The 24,458-nt window shown below is 45.6% G+C and overlaps 3 protein-coding genes across 3 annotated transcripts in view; 2 read left to right on the forward strand and 1 right to left on the reverse strand.

Annotated features, from left to right (window-relative positions):
* Positions 1 to 2,744: 2,744 nt before the first annotated feature.
* rbpjb (recombination signal binding protein for immunoglobulin kappa J region b) lies at positions 2,745 to 8,778 on the forward strand (the record flags this gene model as incomplete). Its single annotated transcript, XM_079185151.1, has 9 exons — positions 2,745 to 2,833; positions 4,724 to 4,889; positions 5,054 to 5,228; positions 5,809 to 5,946; positions 6,263 to 6,375; positions 6,958 to 7,098; positions 7,224 to 7,379; positions 7,500 to 7,603; positions 8,252 to 8,778. 9 exons carry the CDS (start codon positions 2,745 to 2,747, stop codon positions 8,619 to 8,621), a joined length of 1,452 nt encoding a protein of 483 aa, XP_079041277.1. The 3' UTR covers positions 8,622 to 8,778.
* A 774-nt stretch (positions 8,779 to 9,552) lies between these two features.
* On the reverse strand, positions 9,553 to 19,439 carry cckar (cholecystokinin A receptor). The gene is made up of 5 exons (XM_079184537.1): positions 19,084 to 19,439; positions 18,286 to 18,537; positions 16,020 to 16,281; positions 15,432 to 15,547; positions 9,553 to 14,983 (listed from the first exon to the last, which is right to left on the reverse strand). Exons 1-5 carry the CDS (start codon positions 19,205 to 19,207, stop codon positions 14,379 to 14,381), a joined length of 1,359 nt encoding a protein of 452 aa, XP_079040663.1. The 5' UTR covers positions 19,208 to 19,439; the 3' UTR covers positions 9,553 to 14,378.
* A 1,687-nt stretch (positions 19,440 to 21,126) lies between these two features.
* The window catches only part of tbc1d19 (TBC1 domain family, member 19), a 10,851-nt gene continuing 7,519 nt past the window's right edge, over positions 21,127 to 24,458 (forward strand). Inside the window, exons 1-8 of the mRNA XM_079184740.1 lie at positions 21,127 to 21,254; positions 21,394 to 21,466; positions 21,619 to 21,664; positions 22,425 to 22,500; positions 22,686 to 22,760; positions 23,055 to 23,118; positions 24,016 to 24,062; positions 24,167 to 24,309. Coding sequence (XP_079040866.1) covers positions 21,159 to 21,254; positions 21,394 to 21,466; positions 21,619 to 21,664; positions 22,425 to 22,500; positions 22,686 to 22,760; positions 23,055 to 23,118; positions 24,016 to 24,062; positions 24,167 to 24,309 — 620 coding nt within the window. The 5' untranslated portion in view covers positions 21,127 to 21,158. The remainder of the gene's footprint in view (positions 21,255 to 21,393; positions 21,467 to 21,618; positions 21,665 to 22,424; positions 22,501 to 22,685; positions 22,761 to 23,054; positions 23,119 to 24,015; positions 24,063 to 24,166; positions 24,310 to 24,458) is intronic.

Genomic DNA, 24,458 nt, shown 5'->3' on the forward strand with positions numbered 1-24,458 from the left:
GACCCCCCCGTAGTGCCGGCTGTTGAATATTTGTCTCTTCTTGTAAAGCTGTCTGGCACACTTCTGTCTCTCTTGTCATGTATTTCTAATTTCATTTGCTGAACGCCCTTTAGCACATTTAACAAAAAAGAAGCCGCTTGGTGCTTGTTTACTCGTGTCCTGTGTTGGCTCTGCTCCTCTTCCCTTTTAACCTACATGTCGCACATTCGGCCTGAATAACATGTGCATGTGTCTCGTTAGTGACACATGCACTGTAACAGGTAAACAGTCTCAAATTGGATTGCAGTGGCTGCGTTCTTTTTCCCTAGATGCATTGCTTCTTTGTAATTGCAGTTTGTGTGCATGTCGGTATTCTTTTTCTGCAAATATCTGACTTGTTGTCATGTTGTGTGTCTGCGCGCTGCCCTTGCATAGGAAGTCGAGCACTGGTCACCGTCGCTCTCACTTCTTCTTCTTCTTCTTCACATCTTCGGCTCTCAGAAAGAAACCAAATCTCTTATCTTGCTTTCTTACTGTCACTTCGTCTCATAAAAATGTCGTTGCCTGAAATTATTGAAGTGATTGATCTTCTGTTCTTTATCTCTTAAAGTCCTGGATTTCCCCACCTCTCAAAACAACGTTCCATCTCTATGACATCGTCATATTAATATCTTATATTTTGTGTCTTTTATTCACAATATTCAAAGCCAAGATGCCATCATTTGTATGGCTGCAACGTTCACATCAGATGGAAATATGTCCGAGCATCGTTTTCTATACATTTTTTACATATTTGGCATCTTTGTAAACGTACTCTTATAGCATTCCCCCCCACACACACACATACACAACTCAGCCGTAGTGGTCTGGAACGGCTTAGCGAGCAGTGAAACGGTGTTAACCACAAGTCAGGGGCCATCGCACGAAACCGGCGCAGCGCTGGTGTGAGATGCTGGTGTTGTACGGCTGTGAGAGGACGTTGGTTAGAGAGGCGTGAGGTGTGAGGCGTGAGGCTGATTCAAGGTAAGGAGTGGATGACGCACGTTGGCCTTTTGAAGACTTGCTTTCGCAACGCATACCAGCTGGACGCGGGAGTCAATGGGATGGATGGTTTGCGTGTTGGAGCTGATTTTAGTTATCGATGGATCTGTTGCTTATTGTCTGGATTTATTTTCTCGGTCTGTGAAATGTCACTGAAAACTAACTCACGGTGCAGTTTTCATACGGCTTGTCGGTCAAATTTTGGGAATCTGGAACATGGTAACGTTTTCTGCTGCTTGAGAAGCAACTGTGTCAGCGTGGTTAAGCTGCATACCGCGCGACCACAATGTGTGTGTTGTCTGTGATGTCACAGGCAACCTCCGAGGTGTCCGGTGACATGTGGCCTCCCCCCGACATCAGCGGACCCCGGAGTTCACTGTGTGACGCTGGTGAGAGGAAGGTTTATGTCACTTTAATGTAAACACGAGGAAAAGTCAAGATACCTTTTTAATCAAACCTCGACTTTTGAAAAGAATTGTGTGCACCTTTTTTTTTGTTTTCTTCTCCTGGCTTGATTTAGGAAAATATAATAATTTCCTCCATGTGGTGAGTAAACGGTATCAGACTGCATCGGATCTGTTTAAACGGCCTCAAGTGATTGGAATTCTAGGATTGTTCTTCCATCATTTTCAGTCGCCGGCAATCCGGGATTTAGAGAATACTGAAATAACAACAGAGCAAAAAAAAAAAAGTAATTGTCTCATCACACGGTGAGGTGAGAAATAGAAACGCTTCCCCGTCCATTATGGAATGGATAAAACTAAAATCCCTCTCGGCCTTCCTCCTCCTCCTCCTCCTCCTCTGCAACCCCCCCCCCCCCTCCCTCCCACACACACACACACACACTGTGAGGGGCCCCCTTTTTGCTTTCAATAACAAAAGCCTCGTCTAACCCGAGCGTGCGGCCCGCTATATTGCGTGGCAGAGTGGAAAGCTGTGTGTCTGAGTGGCGTGTCCGGTGTCACTGACATCTGTGCATGTGTGTGTGTGTGTGTGTGTTGAGGCCGGGCCGGGCTGTGTTGATGTCCGTGCGTTGTGTGTGTGTGTGTGTGTGTGATGCGTCTTAACGGTGCATCCAAGCCTGATCTCTGACCTCTTGCTTTTCAGCAACAGCATAAGCTCTACTGGTCTCCCAAATATCACAACGATGTAAAGGAGGTTGTGTGTGTGTGTGTGTGGGGGGGGGGGGGGGGGCTCTTTGCTGGTGAGCTCAGCTCTGTTGTTTTTTTGTTTTCTTTTTCCCTCTTTACCTCCCTCCCCTCAACCCCCTAGTCTTCCTCGCCTCGCCCCCCCCCACTCACTGTCCCTCTGAGCCGGTCATTTACGTCTCAGCCCCCCCCCCCCCTCAAACAGACCCAGCTGGGGGAGAACATAGCATTTTTTTGGCGAGCAGACTGCCGGCTGTGAGGCTTTCCAGAGGTCGTTGCGAGTGTACTGAATGTGTGCAATGTGTGTTTCTGTACGATCTCATTCCACACTTCACACGCTTAGTTTGTGTTTTTTTTACACTAAATTAAACTCCCCCCTCCCACACACACACACACACACTTACCAACCCTACTCTTCAGCTTTAAGTTTCAACACACCCGCTATCACTTCGCCTCATCTGCTGGATCACAAAGCGGCTCATTAACCAACATCTGTCTCTCTCTCTCTCTCTCTCTCTCTCTCTCTCTCTCTCTCTCTCTCTCTCTCTCTCTCTCTCTCTCTGTTGCAGAGAAGCGATGAGGAATTACCTGAAGGAGCGAGGTGACCAAACTGTCATGATCCTGCACGCAAAAGTTGCACAGAAATCCTACGGCAATGAGAAAAGGTGAGTGAAACATAAAGAGCAGCTCCCCCCCCCCCCCCCCCCCCGGTGCGATGCCTTTATCGAGGTCTCCTCAGGCCACGGATAATCATTAGAAGGCGGAGAAGGTTTCACAGGTTCATAGATGGAAAAATGCACCAAATCTCATCGGTATGTGTAAATAAACTGATCTGTTTTCTTGCTGAAAGATTCCCTTTCATGTCTGCTTGATGAATATGAATCTATAGCCAGCAGCAGAACAAAATCCTCCATCCAGCACCTCGAAAGTTCATTAATTGACATGTTGCGTCTTGTTTTGTGGGGGTTATGTGCCAGACTAGTTCATGCCCGGGAGCGTTTGTGCGCTAAGCGGCCGCAGCCCGAGTCAACTATGTCTTTTATTTTATGATCTAATTTCGACTGTTGTCATGTCTCGGTTCAATTTTGATTCCTTGTTGTTTTTCCTTGTGTGAACCTCTTATGGAGAAGCCTTGATACACACTGACGTAATGTTGAGCACACTGATTGCAAACAGCTTTAAAAGGAGCTGTTTGCATCATTCAGAAACACACACTTGGCCCATTTCACTGCGAGGTTTTTATTTACGGAGAGGGGTAACGCATGTCACTTTGACGGGAATAAGAAAGACGCATATTCCAGCTTGCCCCGGTGCAGCGTGGGTACTTGACCCGTCTGACCTCCCTGTATCAGGTCAGAGGAGGAAACGAGGGGGCCACGTTCAAGTGAGGCGGAAAGGAAAGGGAGCAGGGAGCGAGGGGGTTTGGGGGGCGACGGGACACGAGCATACAGGTCTCAGAGGCTCACAGAGCAACTTTAAGTGTTGCTGTCTTTGTTGTGATTTCCATGCAAGAGCGCAGCCTCTTCCCGCTTCCTTGGCCCGAGCTGCAGCGCCGCTTGCGATCTCATCTCGGCCTCGAGAATTCCAAAGGAAAACTGTACAAACTCTCTCGTCGCATGCGTGCTCGTGCAGGTTCTGTATCCGCGTTGCTGGATTGTGAGTTGCTCAATGACGATAAAGGACTCGGTTAAAAAAAAACAAAAAAAAACACAGCGTCTGCAACCAATAGACCATCCAGCTGTCACAAGAAAAAGCGTCTGAATGAGTGTGCTTAGCCGAAGGATTTCTGCTGTATCACAGTCAGAACCACTAGATCCACCTCACACACACACACACACACACACAGGTTTCTGTCTCTGTGTGCATATCAGTGTTTCAACATCCTTTGGCCTGCAGAAACCCCCCTGATGCTCAGGTCGCAGAAACCCCCCTGATGCTCAGCTCGCACCACTGATCACATCTGCATGTAACGTAACCGGGGATCCCGACAAAATGTGCTTTCGGTCTGTCTGTCTGTCTGTCTGCGCTTTTTATAGGAGGTGAAAGTAGACAAACGCCCACAGAGACAGACGGCGGTGTTGCGAAACAGTTCGCTTTCCAGTTCCACACTCACGCACACAAGCTTTTATTTTGAAGTACGGCCGGTTCGGTCATGAGTTGATTTTTTACATTTTGATGAGGCTAAAGTTGACGTTTCTTTTTTCTTAATGGAGTTCTGTAGGAGCGGAGGAAAAGCATGACATCCTGAAATGGAAAATGTATTTCGAGAGATCGGTTTCATGCCGGGCTGCTCATGTTAACATCTGCTAAATGAGACCGGACAGCTTAAAGGAAAGAGTGCTTAGTTCGATTGTACACAAACAGTACGTCGGTAAAAGGACGTTTCTGAGCGTAGCGCAGGTCTGCCCTCTGCTGGTGGAAAGTAAGAGATGCACGTTGTACTTTTATAGAGACGTTACACTTGCTTGTTCTCTCTGTTGTTGACATCCAGACCCGACTGGAAATGTACTGTTGTCAGTCCAGTTATTCATGGTTCTATGTGTGCATGTGTTCAGGTTCTTCTGCCCTCCTCCCTGCGTGTACCTGATGGGCAGCGGCTGGAAGAAAAAGAAGGAGCAGATGGAGCGGGACGGCTGCTCCGAGCAGGAGTCGCAGCCCTGCGCCTTCATCGGCATCGGCAACAGCGACCAAGAAATGCAACAGCTTAATTTAGAGGGAAAGGTACGGCACACACACACACACACACACACACACACACACACACACACACACACACACACACACACACACACACACACACATATATCTTTCCCAGCATTCCAAAATATCCAACGTGTTCTAAATCCTGTTCTTCTTCTGCCCCCTCCACCACCGTGTCCACCCAGAACTATTGCACAGCCAAAACCTTGTACATATCCGACTCCGACAAGAGAAAGCACTTCATGTTGTCCGTCAAGATGTTCTACGGCAACAGTGCTGACATCGGTGTCTTCCTCAGCAAGAGGATCAAAGTCATCTCCAAGCCCTCCAAAAAGAAGCAGTCGCTCAAAAACGCCGACTGTGAGTCTGTGTGCGGCACGTTTTTTTCGTCTTGTTTATTTGTGCCGGAGACGCTGATGCGCTCTGACGTTCGTTTGTCAAGAGCTGCAGCGTGTGTGTGTGTGTGTGTGTGTGTGTGTGTGTGTGTGTGTGTGTGTGTGTGTGTGTGTGTGTGTGTGTGTGTGTGTGTGTGTGTGTGTGTGTGTGTGTGTGTGTGAAGAAATGTGGCCTACATCTTTACTTTATGGGTATATATCATTGAATTAAAATCTATGTTCATTAAGATAGATTTCTGCAGTATTATGCTTTTATTTAAATCTTTTTTCATTGTCAATTTGAATTAATTGAATTATTATTATTATTATTCTTGATAAGAATAGTGCTATGATGTTTTATTTCCAACCACTAGAGCGCAGCGTAGCCTCACCTGAGTGTCCAGTAACCCAGTTATGTCCCATGTAACACACATGTAACACACATGTAGCGTACACATCACTGAGATTAACACACCGTCAACACAGCTGTTAGCAACGTGTTTGGCTCGTTATGTAACCTGTCTTGTCTCTGTGTGTGTCTTCTCCTTCATGTTTTTTTTTCCCAGTGTGCATTGCGTCAGGGACCAAGGTGGCACTGTTCAACCGGCTTCGGTCCCAAACGGTCAGCACGCGCTATCTACACGTGGAGGGCGGCAACTTCCACGCCAGCTCCCAGCAGTGGGGCGCCTTTTACATCCACCTGTGTAAGTCTCAGTCAGCCCGAGAGTTTACACGAGTACGAATAAAAAGCTTTAAATCACACGGAGGGTTCGGCGTGAGTAAAGGGAGGAATGTGGTTTGACGGCTCGTCACTTTTGTCTCCTCTCTCTCTCTCTCTGCTCATTGTAAATGTAACCCACGCTGTATTATAGTAATTACACAGCTGATTCATGGCGGACAAAGAACGGGAGCGATTGAGTGAAATGTGGGTTTGAGTGAAAATGTTTAGGCTTGTGGGCTCTTCGCTGCAGCACTGACTTCTTCTTCTTTCGTCTTCCCTTCCTGTTGTGCGTTTTCTAGTGGACGACGAGGAGTCAGAAGGAGAAGAGTTCACTGTGAGAGACGGTTACATCCACTACGGCCAGACAGTCAAGCTGGTTTGCTCCGTCACGGGCATGGCGCTGCCCAGACTGGTAAAAAGAAAACACGTCCTTTCAGATTAGAAAGATCAGAAGTAGAAACCTGGAAGTTGATTCTTTACAGCATCAGCTAAGAGAATAAAACAAAAGAAAATAATACAAAAACCTCGCAAATTATTAAAGAAATAAATAGAAATGTAGGTTGTTCTTATCTTAAATGAATATGTTTTTACAATTTGTTTTTATTAAAAGATTAATCAAACTAGATTCATGTTCGTTACTGAACTTTAGAGGTGTTGGGAGGTGGACAGGCTAGCTGTTTCCCCCTGTTTCCAGTCTTTATGCTAAGCTAACGATAAGAGTGGTAATATCGATCTTCATCTTATCGAACGCTTGGCAAGAAAACGTATAAAAATGTCGCAATAGTGATTAACATTTAGATAAAAGTAACACATAGACACTGTTTGTTCCTTTTACAGTTTTGAGTGATTTCAAAAGGCACCTACTGAACTGTCTTAGTGACTTCCCTCTGTCCATCAATCTCTCCCGCTTATCTTCATCTTATCCTTTCTCTCCATCCTCCCGTCCATCTTCCGCGCTCATCTAATCCCCGTCTCCCCCCCCCTCCCCCGTCAGATCATCCGTAAAGTGGACAAGCAGACGGCGCTGCTGGACGCCGACGACCCCGTCTCCCAGCTCCACAAGTGTGCCTTCTACCTGAAGGACACGGAACGCATGTACCTGTGCCTTTCCCAAGAGAGGATCATCCAGTTTCAAGTTAGTGTCTCCTGTGATTGCTTTAGCGTTCTTAAAAAATAAAACGAAGGAGCGACCTCTGAGCTGGTTGTCTCTGCACCGGGCACGTGTATGAAAAGGTCCTGACTCCTCCCCTCTTCTGCCAGGCCACTCCATGCCCAAAGGAACCAAACAAGGAGATGATCAACGACGGCGCCTCCTGGACAATCATCAGCACGGACAAGGCCGAATACACCTTCTACGAGGGCATGGGCCCCGTCCACTCGCCTGTCACCCCCGTGCCTGTGGTAGAGAGCTTACAGGTAGACACAGAAGCCCCCCGAAGGTGCTCTTCTAGCCCCTGCACATAAACCCGGTCCCAGTGTCGGTTCAGTCCTCTTCATAATCGGAGAGCTTACTGAACGATCTTCTTTTGTCTGCAGCTGAACGGTGGAGGCGACGTCGCCATGCTGGAGCTGACGGGACAGAACTTCACTCCAAACCTGCGGGTGTGGTTCGGAGACGTGGAAGCCGAGACCATGTACAGGTGCGTCTTTGCTCACGTTTGATTTGACCGATTCTCGGTAAGTGGATTTCACCAGGCGACGTGATGGACTCCTTCCCTTTTTCTCGGGCCAAAATGAGACCCGTTAGCTGGAATTTCTCTCTTCCCCCTCATTAGCATACAAATGGTTTATGATTTATTAGGGAGCACGCGGTCGTAGAAAAATGACGGGCTTTAGGTTTAACGCCCATAATGGAGATATGAATAAGTTAGTAATGTAATTTGAATTAATGAAAGCTTTCAAAAAAATGCTCTCTGTCAGACCCTCTGAATGCCTAATGGCCTCCATCCTATAACTCAAGTTGTGCAACGCTGCTTCTTCAAACCCGGTCAGTGGTTATTTGGCTTCGAGTGAGCCCAAGCACTGCAGTGTTACACCCTTGTAAAAAGCCATTACCTTAGCTTTCCCTCTTGAGTTGTATAGATATATTTAATTTGATGTGTTTATCAGTACCACCCACTCAGCAGTAGGTCAGAGGCCAGAATATAACCGCTGTGGGACTTCCCTGACCGCTACAGACCTCTGAGATGTTAATGAGGCTTCAGTTATTTTGGGCTTGGACTAAAATGGTGACACAGAACTTCAAAACGTATGTGACGGCTCTCACGTCACTCCCTGTGTTGTCTCAGGTGTGCGGAGAGCATGCTGTGCGTGGTGCCCGACATCTCGGCCTTCCGCGAGGGCTGGCGCTGGGTGCGGCAGCCCGTCCAGGTGCCCGTCACGCTGGTCCGGAACGACGGCATCATCTACTCCACCACGCTGACCTTCACCTACACGCCGGAGCCGGGGCCGCGGCCGCACTGCAGCGCCGCCGGGGCCATCCTGCGGGTCGGAAGCTCCAGCATGCTCAGCAGCAGCGGCGGCGGCGGCGGCGGCGGCAGCAGCAACAACAACAACAACAGCAGCAGCCTGGAGGCCGGCCCCGGCGTCTACGGCCCCAACAGCACCTCCAACGCCGGAGTCACGTCCTCGTCCTCCGCCGCCGCCGTGGTCTCCTAACGCACACAGGGGGCCACTCAATACGCTATGCCTTGAGAGCAAAATACCACAAGGTATATAACTGACTACGGGGGAAATGACAAACAAAGACTCACTCTAAAGTGCTGCGTGTTAATTTTGGATACAAAGAAGCTGAAATTTTTGGCGGGGAGAGAAAAGGAGCAAACGATGGGAGGGGGGGAAATGACATCACAGCGCTGTCAGCCAATGGGAATAAGGGCTCCTTGACCCCCCCCCCCCCCCCCCTGTGGTTACTTTAGGGACCTGCCTATCCACTTCTGGTGTGTGGAATGAGTGACATTCCTGCAGGCTCGGAGCACCAGCACCTTTTCTGCAGCTGTGAGAATGGAAACCACAACAACAATACATCCACCGTGTACAAAAAAACAAAAATCTCTTGAAAGGAAAGTATATTTTTTGCGCCACCCCTCCTCCTCCTCCTCCTCCTCCCAACCTCCTCCTCCTCCTCCCACCACTTGTTTTATAATTATTCCTTTTTTTTTTCTTTGCATTGATTTGTGGTTTCCTTGAAGGGGGGGCTGGATGTATTGTTGTTGGAGGGACAAAGGATGCAGAGGGACACACATAAAACGTGACGATAACATAGTTTTTATGGACCAAGGATCTTGTATAAGCTTTAGTAAAGGTACATTTTTCTCCATACCTTTTTTTGTATTACACATATAGTACACTTTTGTTACCAAATAGTTTCTATTCTTCCTCTGAGCTTTGGGTTTTGTTTTTCCCCCTTTTTTTCGAGGTCCAAAATCCCAACCTGTATGTTGTTGCGACCTGACGACAAAACGCCTGTTTTTCAGTCTATGGATTGAACTTTTTTTGATACTCTTGCTTCTTCTGTTGGGGGGGGGGGGAACAAATCTGAAGTCTGTTTTTATTTTGTTTTGTGTTTTTAATCGGGGGGGAGAAACCTCAGAGGGCCTATGTTTTATCATTGGTTTTTAATGAAGTCTTTAAAAAGAAAAGCTTTAAGCAACGCCTCTGCCTTGCCTGCAATACTCTATGTGCGCTATGTCTCCTTCTTTTTTTGGAAAGTATACACATCAGTACATCTCACATGGAGCCATAGCAACGTTTTGCAGAATACGTGAAAAAAGAAAAGAAAAGAAAACTTCCACGTTTTACGAAAGCAAGTCGAGTTTTTCAAACTAATGTAACAAAGCGTAGTCATTGACTTACAAAGGATAGCCTTAGTACTGTATATTCTTACCGTGTACACAGTCGCTCACATATCTAATATCCTGTATCTGTCGCTCTGCTGGTCACTGTTAGCGTATCATAATGTAGAGGTGTCTTCCGGTGTGTGTGTGCTGGTGGCGTTTGAACTCTTTCCAAAAAAAAAAAAAAAAAAGCAAGACGGACACTTTTCCAATTTTGATGTGGCCTTACCGATAACTTCAATTACAAAAAAAACAAACAAGTACTTCACCTTTTTTTTTTTTTCCCAGTATATATCTGCTGTTTACTCACCTCGGAAGAACCTGTGCATAGCACACACTTAAAAAAAAAAAAAAAAAAAAAAAAAAAAGCTGACGCCTCGCTTCTCGTCACAGGAACCACCTCGTCATGCAAAAACGCAGCCTTTCCGAAGGATCTCTCGGCCTTCGTCTTCCTTGGTGTACAAGTACAATACGTTTTCTTTTTTTTTTTTAATTCTCATGCGGTGCCCAGCACCTTTTTTTTTTTTTTTTTTTTTTTTTTCTTCTTCACTTTTGGTACAACGTCTCACGAGCGCCGTAAGCTCTTTTCAGCCTTTTAAAACAAACAAAAAGAAAGGATCTCCTGTGTGTGGTGTGTGTTATCTTTGCAGAAACAAGCTTGTGTACATTGTTGACTCACTGTCCCGAGTAGTTGCACTCATCTGTGTTCATGGTGACCGCGTCTCCTGTCGGAGTATAAAGGCCTTCTAAATGTGTGTTATTTGAAAGATGTGCATTTCCAAACAGAACAGCAATATTGTACAGGTCATTTCATCGTCTTCTGTCCCGCCTGAGCACTAGTTCACCAGCCAGCAAAGTGTGTGTGTGTGTGTGTGCGAGTGTGTGTGTGTGTGTGACTGTCATAATTGCTGTAATGGAATATCGAGTCAGACTCGCTCCATTTCAAAGTGTGTTCCAACTGCTCTCCCAAAAAAGCAAAAGAAAAGGAAAGTACCTTTTTGTTCGCGGGGTGTTTCTGTCTTCCACCACGACCCAACGCTCAAAGGCAATACTTGTGCTCTAGTATTACAGTACGACTGTATACGCAAACAAAAGAACAATGCTGTAACTTGAATGTCTGCTTGATGAAGTGTTCCCGACGAACAAATTAAAATAGGAACGAAAAAAGGATTCTCCTGCACCCCCCCCCCCTCCCCCCCTTCATTGTAAAAAAAAAAAAAAAAAAAAAAGATTAAGTTATGCCCCCCCTCTCGCCCACCTGTCAGTCATTCGTGTTAAATGTTTTATATTGTAATATTGATATTTTTTAAATTATTGGTACAAAGTCTCCCCTTGTCTTATGTCAACAAGAAAAGAAAGAAAAGTGCATTATTGCCCGTGCTGCCTCGGTTGGCCTGTTCCCGTCAAAGAGGCCACTTCCTGTCTGTCAGCCTGAACCCTTTACTCTGCAGGATGGAGCTCACGCAATCTTAAGCTGTAGATTTTTTAACTTTTGAGTGTTTTTTTTTTTTCTACTAGCTCTAAAAATTCAGTGAGTTTATTTTTTATTTTTTTTTTACATCTAGCATCACACCCCACCTCTCTTCTCTCTCTCTCTCTCTCGCTCCCCCTCCTCCCCCCCTCGAGCTTGGATATTTTTGGGTTTTTGTTTACATGCTGAGTCGCCTCTTACGGCTGAACCAACCCCTGGCTCCTCTGGATCTCCTCACGCGAGTCTGAACAGAGCAGCTTTTGTCGCTCGTCACTAATAAGGGGGGGGGGGGGGGGGGGGGGGGAGTGCGGGGTGCGGGGTGCATGCTTTTCAAAATGTGACAATCTGAGCTGGTTTGCAGTTTTATATTCCTCTCTTAATAAAAGCGTTACGGGATCGGGAGGATAACTCGATACCAAGCGTGTAAAGGGGGACGAATCATCGTCAAAAGGGGTAAAACAAAAGCCATCTCATTAGCGATGCTTTATCACAAATATCTTAACCGGTTTCTCTCTCTCTCTCTCTCTGTATGTGTGATTGTGTGTGTGTGTGTCTGGTCATGTCTGGTCATGTCTGTTCTACTCTTCCAAAAGCAGCTGTTCTTGTGTTTTGTTTGTTTTTATATAATGAGCTCTGAACAATGTATGTATCCTCTAATATGCCAAATGTCTCTTTTTTACAATGTAGTTTTCATGCACTGCTAAAGGAAACGGGGCGGAGTGAGAGGCAGCTTTAAACCCATTTGAATCAAACCGTGTCGCACTCGGCCTTTACTTCTCCTTCAGACCATTCGGCTGTTTGCACTACAGAGCGCTAACCCCTTTTTCCTTTTCCCCCTCTCGCACTCTTCACCGCTCACGTTTATGTACATTTCCCTCCCGTGTTAACAGCCTTTTAACGCTTAGCTTGGCTACAGTTGGATCACCTTTTTGTCATTGTCATGTCCTCCAGGAGCTCTCCCTCTCTTTCCCTCTCACTGTATCTGTGTATTATTCTAGTAACTGGTAAGCAGAGGTGTCATTGTGGTAGTGTACTCAGTGCTCAAAGGGTTGCTGATTGGTAGGAAACCTTGTGCCGTTTGTAACATTTAGCAATAATGTCAAAAACAAAAGGGGACGTTTGTGTTGTGTTTTTTTTTTTATTTTTATTTTTTTTGATAACATACGTTAGTTTTGTTTTTTGTACATATTGCAGCTCCAGATCATGCTCAAATCTGTATGTCATTAAAAAGAAGAAAGAGGAGGAGAAAAGAAAACCAGAAAAAAAAAAAACTTGCAATATTGGCATAAAAATGAGAAATAAAAAAAGTGATATAAAATCTCACTTTGTGTGATGTTTTTTTAATGGTCATCAGTAATGTAAGCATGTATCTTCCCTCCTCCGGTGACGGCTAAGCATCTCCCAGGGCTTTTTGGCCTCTACCGAGCCCAAATGGAGCTCTTATCCTTGGGAAGAAGTCCCAGCAGATTTCCCCCCTTTTTCTTTCCGCCACTTGTCTGGGCCCTAATGCCCTGCTGTCCTTTAGATCCTCTTTCATTAAAGCCGTTAAAAGCTCACAGTTGCTCTGCAGCGAGCCTTCTTTTTCAAACGCATCTGCGAACTACAGGCGCTCCCGGTCTTCATATGGTCAACCAGACGTTTGGTTGTTCGGAGACGGCTTGTGTGTCTGTACATCAACCGAAAAAACACGAAAACACTTGAATATGTACAATACACAACCTGTAAAATCACTGATTACATTCAATCACGTTCAAGTACAACGGGACTTCCGTAGGCACGTCATCACGCAACAAAAACACAATCGCCATGAACGCATCACACTTTAAAGTAAGAATTTATACAACAACAGTGTTACAACACAAAACAAAATGGGAATAAGTTGCTACATGAACGCTGCTATATTTAACAGTATGGGGGGGGGTAATACCGGGAATTTGCTCTTTGAAGGAGAGGTGATACAGGTGTTCAAAGTCCCACTAAGTGATAAGGCCTCTGCAGTTCCCGTAGACACACACACACACACACACACACACACACTCTCTCACACACACAGACACACACACAGCGAGTCAAGGACAAGAGCAAGAACTGTTTGTGCACTGGAGGACTGTTTTGATGCTGCTGATTATTACAGTTACATTGCGGCGTGACACATGACGAATAAAAAGCCTGTTTACGAACGTGTATATATTACTATTTAATACATTTAAATACGTTTCAGCGAGGATGCATGTGTTTAGTGAGCACACGACTGGATACGTGACACTTGGATTATACCGCACGCGTATTGTGAGTTTGTGAAATGATGTTTTGTTGTCGTTTTTGCTCTTAAACCAGCTTTTGATCCGATCGCGTGATCCTCATCAGCGCGTCCGGTTTGCCCAGGTTTGTCACGGAAATGTGCAAGTTCATAAAGGCGCGTTTGTGACGTCGGACCATTTCCACGACAACTGGACAAAGTCAATCTGCTGATGAAGATGCGGAAGGACCGAAGGCTCCGGAGCAGTTATTCAATGAAATTACCGTTGAGGTGAGACTCATTTGTCAACTCGTGAAAGAATATCACCCAGGGCTTGATGCAAACTGTCACTCACCGTTTCTATGTGATTATAGGTGAAGCAGACCTTTGTGTGAACTGTTTTCATAACTGGTAAGTAAGAACATAATTACGCTTCTTTGTCATTTTCCCTCTGGCACTGATTGTGGTTTTGGATTTTTCTCACTCTGGTGCACATAGTTAAAAAACAATGAACTGCATGTGAAGACGATTTGGTCCCAGCTACAGCTGACAACTAAACTGTGTATAAAGGGAGCGGCTAAACGACATTACATTTGTATTCTGCCTCAGACTTGAGGCCCTTTTAACGCCTGGACACTGTGGGCTTTAGAAAAAAAAAACACATCTGGCTGCGTTGATGTGCTGTGAAAGCACTGGATGTGCACCTCTACTGCGCCACATTAACAACAACTGTACCCACGTCACGTCACACTTTGAGCTAAAGCGACTCAGCTGCTCTTAAACTAGTCCTATAAGCGCTGTGAGGGGCCTTAAAAAAAAACGTTTGCACTTCAGGCCAGAGCTCTTCTACGCAGAGGAATCGATCCAGTTTAAGTCCGCTCAGTCCAGGCCGAGGCCCGGGTGCCGGTGTAGGTGAAGCGCGTGCCGGCTCCACTTGGCGGGGTGTGACCGTTCTGCTCCGCGGCCTTCAGCCTCGCCCTCAATCTGCCCGCCTCCCCTTTAGCGTCCCCGATTCCAGCCAACCTCCCCATGCCGCCGCCGCCTCCACCGCCTCCGCTCCTCCCCAAGCAGCTGCAGCAGGTGAAGGTGGCCAGCATGCCCTGGCGGAAGCGCTTGTTCATGAAGCAGTAAATGATGGGGTTGACGCAGGCCGAGGTGTAGGACAGCAGGTGGATGTAGGAGATGGGCGCCCCGGTCAGGCGGTAGGCCGAGCGCCGGTCGAAGGCCTGCCACGCGTTGACCACGAAGACGGGCGTCCGGCACAGGAAGAAGAGGAAGACGATGACCAGGAGCATGCGGATCACGCGCTTCTTGGCCATCAGGTTGGCCGTGGAGCTGTTGCCGCACACGCGGACCACCGTGGGCTTGCTGCTGGGGGGGCCTGTGCTCGCTGTGATGCTCTTCTTTTTGGACGGCTGCAGGTAACAGCCGTCGCTGTCACCGGGTTTGATGCTGCCAGTGCTGAGTTGTCTTTCTGCCAGAGGAGGGAGGAGGGAGGGGGGGGGTGTGAGAAGGAAAGACTGCAGTGTCAGAGTGCAGTTTTATCAGCAGTATAAAATCATGACTCAACCAGGAAAGTTGAGGTTGTGTCTGCCACTTAAGGCCGATAAATGTAAGACTTTCCTAAAAGCCAGGGATGCATTTCCAAAAGATTAGGGGGGAAATTCCTAATTTGATATGTCAAGTTAAAGGATAAGTTTGGTGATATTGTGTTTCTCAAGAAAGGACCAAAATTAACAATGAATCCTAAAAACAGTTTATTTATTCTTACCATAAACCTGCTTTTTTATGCTTTTATTTTGGACGTTGGCCCTGTTGCTCATTGGTTTTGGTCTTTTCATAGAATTTATCATAGGAAAATATATAGTAATGCTAAAAAGAAAATGTTGCTTTTGATTACTCGCTATGCTTTATTTTCCTACCTCTGCTGGACTGCTCAAAGGTGATGCCCCGGTAGAGCTCCAGGCAAATGAGTCCGTAGGCCGTCATCATGACGATCCCGGGGATTAAGAAGAGCAGCAACACCAGGGACACATACCTGCAAGGGACAAATTCAGAGGAGTAAGAGCATTAACTGTTAGTTAAATCAACAACAGAGCCAATATTAGAATCCCCTGCCTTTAAGTCTCGACTAATATCATCATGACAACATTACATTTATATTGTATTTGATGGGTAATACGCCTTTTATCTTTTCTACACTGTTTTATCTTGTTTTTTCCCATAAAAGCAAATAAAATGTACTTTTAATCCGGTCCCTAAAAGCACTTTTTAAAATGGTGTGCTTTTGTTTTGAAGGGTCAGATCCGTGTCATGCCAGCAGATTTCCCCCAAAGTGGTCGTCTCTCACCAGCAGCACCAGACTGAGACAAATCAATAATAGGGGCCGTCTGAAATTGGCCACGCGCTACTTTGGCTGGCGCACAGTCTCGAGTGCACCCGAGTGTGAAGGCGCCCTGCTGGGACGGTGACGGTACGACGCTCCCTCGTGCACGTGTTTCCAAGCTCACCAGGACTGCTGGATGATGTCGTTGGGCCACACGAGGCGGCACATGTACCCGGTGCTGTTGTTGTGGCGGGTGAAGGGCTTGAGGCCGCTGGAAATTGGATACGGCAGCATCATGATGAAGGACGCCACCCAGGTGGCGGTGATGACTCTGGCGGCGTGGGATTTGGTCTGCCACGCCCTGGACGTCAGCGGGTTGCAGATGGCGCTGTAGCGCTCCAGGGAGATGGCCACCAAGTTGAACGTGGAAACGCTCACTGAGACACCTGCACAGATCAGAAAAGCCCCAAAAATAGACTTTTTTTAGTTTCAATGTTGAGCCCCTCAAACATTAGAACTATAAATCTAATACATGATGAAGAAGGACCTGCCATACATGACCATAGCAATCAAATAAACAGAAGAGAAGATTGATATAAGGCGCTTAGCTTAGCTTAGCATAAGGATGGAAAGACATGAGAGTGGTATCAAACTCCCGGCAAGAAAGCAAATTCAGTGCATTTCCCAAAATGCAACTTTTCCTTCAATGAGGTAACATTTCCATCCACCTTTGTTTTAGTTTCTGTCTCCCGCTGCCATTGGCTTTGTGACACCGCAGAACGGTCAGCGTCCTCACAACGCGTGGCTTGCTGGAGCGCTCGTGATGCTGCGGCACATTCATTTGTAATTACATTAAATTACACATTAAGGTACATCCTGCGTTAACACACTCGGCAGCAATAACAATAACAGCTATAAATACATTCGGAGTAATCGCCGTGTACGATCCGAGAGAAGTGGCACATAAACAGATAAACAGGCGGACAAATGAGGTAATAAACCTGGACGACGGAGCGACAGGAAGTAAGGAGAGAAATGCAAAATCTGATTTCCTAGCGGACCTGTAATTGGATGAGAGTGAAATATTAGCAAAGGTGCGTCATCTGTAATGGCTGTACCTCGTTATAGGCTTTCTGCGAGCGAAGAACTTCTGGAATTCATCACAATAGCAAGCAAATTAAAGCCACGGGGAGAGGAGCTTCACATCCCTGTGCTGATTGACTGTCTGCGGCCTCCGCTACTTATTAGAGAAATCATTTGGAAGTCATTTAAATCGGTAATTGGCATGAAGATTGACCACGACCACAAACAAAGAAACTCGTATGATTTCTTTGCAGTTTTGACTTGAAGCTAAACTAAAATCAGGCGTTTTGGTTTGGTTGTACATTTTGGTTTATATCTAGCACTTTTGTTGAAAGTTAACGCTGTTAATACACTTCTTTGTAAAAAGGCTTTTACAGAAATGATTTTATTTAAGTGTGGCAGAACTAATAATGCTTAGTTGAGTGAATGCTCTTTGTCTTTCTCAACTCCTGCACTGATTTGATTTGCCTCCGTCTGACTTAAGTGGGTCAGGTTGTGCTGTTTACTTGTGCTGAGCTGTCTTATGTTCAGCCACTGTATCTTACATCACACCTCTGCAAATTGCATATCAGAGCATGTTGGATTGGCTGCTTGTACGTACAGGCCTGAAGCTCAGATTCAAAGTGAGCGCAGTGGAACTTTGTCCCCCCCCCTTCAACAGATGTGACTGTGAAAAAAAAAGCCTTTAGTGTCAAACTCTGCGCATACGTCTTCAGTCTGCACGGCGAAGCTCAAACGCATGCTTTGAGGGGGGACTTTAAAGTTTTGTTGAAGAACTTATTGTGTGGATTGAATTCTGCATTTCCTATTGGTTTTATTACCCAGCATCCATCCTTTTGCTCTAGACCAATTACAGACCCTGTGTGTAAATATTCATGAGGGCGAGTGTACTTTCAGGTAAATCCACACTTTTTTAACGACATGTTTACTTTGACTAGAGCTCACTAAATCACCATGAACATGCCCGTAAATGAACCTTTGTGCAGGATATTGCCTAATATGACTGTAAATATCCTCTCTCTCACACATACATATACCATACAAATATAAATATATAACATACGCACATATTTCAATCAAACTTGGATGCAAAACTTGAAATAATATGGCAACTTTTCTATTTGCAACGTTTCATTTCCTTTAAGGAAAGTCTACTTTGGGGATTATAATAAATTGAGGTATCGCAATAATATTTTTGACACTAGATGAGTGATATGGTAAAAAATCATGTGACAGTAGTCATTTAAGTTCAGAAAACTGTATAATTTAACTGTAAAGATGATTTAAAACCACAAAAAGACAACAATTTACATATGTCTCAACTTAAAGATAACCAAAAAATAATCTAATATCATAATTTCCCTCACCCATGAAGTACATGACCAGCTTGCACATGCCGGTGCCGAAGATGAAGTCCCTCATGAGGTTGGGGATGAGGGTGAAGGGGATGCAGACCAGAGAGACCATCAGGTCGCTGATGGCCAGAGACAGCAGAAAGAGGTTGGTGACGGTCCTCATGCGCCTGTTCCTCACCAGGACTGCGATGATGAGGCTGTTGCCCACGAGGCTGAGGAGGAAGATGAGGCCGTAGAGGATGATCCGCACGGTCTGGTTGATGTCTGAGAGCAGTGGGAGACACATGGGTGCACAAACACATAAACTCTGGGCACGTCATTCTTAAAATGTGTGCTATTTTTACTCTCACACTCCCATTTTGAAATGACCTTAAATCACTCTAATACTTTATTAATTTATACACAGTAGATTTGGGGACAGTATCTCTCACCATAATATGTTGCAGTATATCTTCCTCTTAGACTTTTCTCCTCAGAAATGCACAAGCCTCGTGCCATTTAATCCTACATCTTATATCCGTAACGTGTTTAATGGCATTTCGGTTCACTTAGCATTGTCAAAACCAGTGTTCACCGACAACATATGTGTCACTAATAGCAGACATGGCTTTGTGGAGGTCCTGAGCCATATGTGCCCAATGCGCATTGACGCAATGAAATGCCCAAAACAGTCGCTCTTTTGGCACAAACAATTGGTTGCATTTGGAACAAATGAAATATCACATTTCTGAATACAACTATACTGTTAGAGAGTATGTTATATACGATAGTATCAGAGTAACACAAATAAAATAGATAAATTCACTGTACCTTTGGATTCGGGCGAAGGTTCCTGCTCGCACTCCGAAATATTCTTGATTCCAAAATTACATAAAATCTTATTCAGGTCAGTTGAATTTATGAGCATGTCGTGTATTGTAAACGTCTCCTCCATGTCGCGTTCTCTCCTATAGCCTCAAGTACAAAAAAAAATAAAAAATCAGTCATATGGTATGAAGAGCGTGCGTCATGCTCTTGCACGAAAAGAAAAAAACAATGAGAAGTGTCACAACAGTTCGTCTCAGTCGATTAAAAAAAAAAAGAAAAAGAAAGAAGAAATAAGGAATATAACAACAATGGTCTCTACAAGTTTCCGTGCGCTCCGGTGCGCTGCGCTCCACTCGTGCTCAGCATTTCCATCTACTGACAACATGTGCACGGGTTGCATTCTTGAGTGCTCAGCCCGCCTTTAGGGTTTGTGCAAGTCAGCGCATTTCGCCGCCCCCCCCCCCCCCCCCCTTTTTCTGTTTTTATTAAACAAACAAAGTCGTAAATCATTGCAGTAATAGATAATAATCTATATAATAATTCTGCACGTAAGTAGGCAATATGTTGTCTGCTTTGAGCACATCCTTCTTGATTCTTTATTAATACCTCGAATATGTCCGATTCCCCGCATCATTTATAAGAGAGGACATCAAGTCAAGGTGCACAACTGAAATGAACTGCGTTTCTAAATGTCAGCTATCTGGGACCAGGAGTGTTCTGTACTAGGCTATCTGTGACCATGCTCCCATGACACATTTCAAAGCATGATATTGCCCGCAGTGGCATTTCATGTGAACATGTCAGCAGCAATATGGAAGCTCATTGGCTCGTGCTGTAATTGTTCTGAAGGGTGCAGAGATGCTCTGTCATTAGTGCCCAAACAACGCCAACTCCGATATTTTGGGATCAGTCCCATGTTGAACAATGTTGTCCCTGCAAGAGGCAAGAAAGTATTATTCATGTTGTTGTAAACTCCCGATGAAAGATTTGGGCTTGAAGCTGTAGTCGCATGCGCAGAGAAACATGCTGGCGATATTTTAAGGCTAGTCGTGGTTAATCAAACACAAGAGATGGGGTTTACGATGGCAGTTCAAGCAGCTTTGCGACATCCCTGTGCACTTATATGAAAACATACACAAATCATTTTCACAACAGATGCACCTTAATTGCCTTTGCCTCGGAAGTCAACAGGATGAACACACTGGTGCTCTAATTGGCCTCTAACTCGAGCAATTCTTTTTGGGGTCATTTCAAGTGATGCACATGTGTCATGTGACTCTTCACATAATGTGAAATGTGCAAAAGCCACATGTCACATGTAAGTAGCAATAGCATAATGTAGAAATAGTCCACCCTACAAGTAAACGTCCTGCATAAAGATCTCATTTATAAAACTACAGAAGTATTATCATCACCTGTACTCAAAGCATCAAAAGTAAAAGTATACATTCTGCATAAAACAACTCTGTTATTAAGTAATATGATTGTATATTATAAAATGTGATCATCAAAACGGATGTAGGCAACATTTCGTTGTTGTAGTTGAGGTGGAGCTATATTTACCACATTATAAGATGTTGGTCATTTTAATTTCTAACAATTGTAAATTATATTTTGTTATCCGATCATATGAAAAGTTATATTACTTGAGCTGTCGGATAAGTGTAGAGAGGAAAAAAGTGCAATATTTCCATCTGTGATGGGTAGAAGTATGAAGGAGCACAAATGGAAATACTCAAGTAAAGTACAAGTACAACAAAAGACCTGCAGTACATGAGTAATGTACAGCACAGAAATGTATCACACGTGAAGGCTTTTTCCAAATGTGATACCACATGTTATTATGTCAAGCACTGCACTTAAATACAGTGTTCAGGTACTTGTATTTTATTCGAGTATTTCCAGAAAAATGAAAGATCTTCATCCCGGAACCAAAAGTTTCCGGTTCTTGTTTCCCCCCCCGCCCCCCCTGCACCGTCCCTCAGTTGCTAAGTAACCTCTGCAGGGGGCGGATGCTGGCTAACGCACGACACCTCAAACGTAGCCGCTTCACACGCCACACGTTGGGCGAGGAAGGGATGGACGAGGGCTCCGAGTTATCGCTGACCATCGCACACATCGTGCAGCGGCTGAAGGGAAGCCATTTACACTCTCAGATAGAGAGGCGAGCCAAAGTGAGTGAGCGCGGGGGGGGGGGGCTAGTTAGCTTGTGGCTAACGAAGCAGGTTGCTGCTGTCAATGTAAGAACACAGCGTACACACACTCTATATAACACACCCGACTGTTTGTGTTGTTGCCTCAAATGTCACGTAGGAGTGTTTACATCAACCTGACATCAAATTGGATTCCCTAAAAGAAGACGTGCGCAGTTTCCTCAAAACATCAGGTGGGCACATTCCTGTCTTCTCCTGCACCACACACACACACACACACACACACACACACTGAGCCTCCTGCCTGTTCTAATAAAAACTGCAACTAATGTTTGTTATTATTGTTTACGTCTGTTTGGTGATAACGTGTCTTAATGTTTTGCAGGCTGGGAGAGACAGCTACAGAATGCAGTGTACAGAGAACTGCATGTGTAAGTTACACGCATATTTTTGTACAACTATTTGTACCTCACATTGTTATGTTCAGCTTCTCCTTTCAGTCTCATTGGCTTCATGTGCTCACTAGCTATTTTGGCTATCAAGAAGACATGGCACACATCTGTTAATTGCTCCATAATAAACCAGATTTACGTCCTGTCAGCCCTCATTAGTAATCTTTATTAGAATCAAACAGCCGGAGAACACTTTGAATCTTCAATAAACATCTTTTGAAAGGCGTTCCTCCACATCGCTCTCTCTCTCACACTGAAAACATACTTAATGCTTTTTAAAAAGGCCGACATACACCTTTGACTAATGCCTCCTCCTCCAGGCCATTAGTCAGCCCGATGCGCTCTTATAGGGTGTTTAGAGAACTCCCAACGTTGTTTAACGCACTGAGACCTTGAGTCATTCAATATGGCCCTGAGCATGCTTAGTGGGGGGGGGAAATGACACGAGACGGTTTGCTGCGTCTGGCTGCAGACGCGCGCTCTGACTCATCTTCAGGCACTAATGGTGACTGACTGCCTGTTTTAACAAAGAAGAATCTCAACATGTTATATTTGCCTTTTCTGTTTGACAGCTTTTAAGCACTTTTTTAAGCAGTTCTTTATAACAACTTCATGCTGTTTGTGTTCATAGTAGCTTCAATCCCTCAACAACACAGTGTGTATTTACTTGATTCTTTTATTGTACTGTAACACTCGTTGCCCCCCCCCCCCCCATCTCTCTTGTGTTTGCTTATTCTAGCCAGCTGCCCCCGAGCCATCCCGCAGCTCCTCCAGAGCATCTCAAAGAGCCGCTGGCCTACATGCGAGCGGCACAGGTCAGTCTGTCTCTTCTTATCTCCGTCACCCCCTCACTCTCTCTCTATGATTTCAAAGACATAGACCCTGTTGTTGTTGTTGTTGTTTGTTTTTTTATCGCCCAGGTATTTGTAGCACGGTATCTGAAGCCAAGTAGTTCTGAATATATGCGCGTGTGTGTGTGTTTGCTGTCTCTCTTACGCAGGCCGGCTGGGAGAAGCGCGTCCTCAAAAGCCTGAACAGCATGAGTACAGAGCTTGGAGTGCCTCTGGCTCGCATGGTAACTCCAATATTGTCAATCGCAGCCAACGGACGGTAGTATGATTACAGCGGCTCTTACTTCAGGTTCTCTGGCAAAGGCCGTCATGATTCCCCAGTGCAAAAATACTCCAAAATAAGCAGGCGGTGCTGTTTTGGAAATCAATTTTCTTTTTACGATTTCTTGTTGTTGCCGCGCACTCGTGATTATATATTTCCCTCCGACCGCATTTCTAATGTGATATTTTTCAAAGATTGGTTTCCTGTTTTGTTTTGTTGAAGTCTTTCCCCCTTTCTTTTCCCGCCCACTCCGCAGAGGCCCGCGGCGGAGCAGAAGGAGCTCGCCAACAAATGGAACGAGATGGGCACAGATGAACCAGGTCCTCCAGACATTACCCAGGGGAGGGGGGAGGGGGGGGGCGGGTTTGGGCCCCCGAGCAATCTTGCCCTTTTATGAAAGATTAGTGTTGATGTGTCCGCTCGCCGGTGTGTTTTGCATCAGCCGAACACATCTCTGAACCAGATCTAGCACGAGTACCAGTAGTCAGTAGGACATGTTTCACATAGGAACCGGGGTACACTCCGAAACATCTGAAAAGTATAAAATGAGGGTTTTCCAGATGTTGATTCTGGAAAAAAAAAAAACCCATTCTGGTTGAAGGCACAGCTCAAGTATTTATCATAGTTTAGTCTCAGAAGACACGTCTCGTACCTCTCGATGAACCAACCGTTTGCCCTCCGAGCCGGTACATTTACAAAGCACACGGTAACCCTGTGTCCTAACAACGCTATCACAGCTCACTGCCATATCATAACATTTAGGATGTGCCGTCCCGCGGCTGTAAACACTTTGGACTGTGAACATAGAAGCTGTCCAGACCCCCCCCCCCCTTCCCTCCCCTTCGGGACGGAGCTGCGATAACGAGCGGCGCACCCCCCCCCCTCCTCCTCCATATCCGTCCAAACCTTAACGTTTCCTCGCTCTGGGGACGACACGGCACTTTAATTTACGACAGTGCGTGGAAGTCCCACTTAAAGCTGGCTGAAAGTACCTCAGCCGTCCTTGTGCTGTCCTTTTTGTAGAGTGTCACAAATGCATTCTGAAGTACGTTCAAGTTCTCGTTCATTAAATGGACTTCACGCTTGGCTTCGTTTGTGTAGTTTGTACAGCTTCTAAACTTGTTCTGGAATAACACATGTAAACATTGTGTACATGCATCAGCTGGAAGTCCCACTTAGACACGTAGAGGTCCATTAATGTCTTTGTGTCTCTCCAGATCTGACTAGCGTCAGGCCTGTATACGCCCCGAAAGACTTTCTGGAGGTAAGCAGATTTCTTTTTTGTTTTAGTTTTTTTGCAGCTCGAGAGTATTCCAGTGAAAGAAAAAAATGTGATTCCCATATGCTGCGTTATCGCTTTCCACACAGGTGTTAGTCAGCCTGCGGAATCCGAATCACGACAGCAGCGAGGACGTCAGTGTCCGGAGCCACTGGGGTCTCATCCAGGTCCCCCTCAATGTCCGGGACATCCCGCAGCTGGTAGGGGACCACACGTGGACGTCTGGTTCATCGTGATTTCTCATCTGTCTCTCTAGCAGCAGGTGTTTTGTCCATTAGCGACAATGCTACGACAGTATGTCCTATTATAAGCTGCCACAGGAAATGCACAATGTATGTACAATGTGTGTTTTTTGTGTGTGTTCAACTGTCAGAGACGGGC

The sequence above is a fragment of the Pholis gunnellus genome (genome assembly GCF_910591455.1).
Source record: "Pholis gunnellus genome assembly, chromosome: 23".
NCBI lineage: Eukaryota > Metazoa > Chordata > Actinopteri > Perciformes > Pholidae > Pholis > Pholis gunnellus.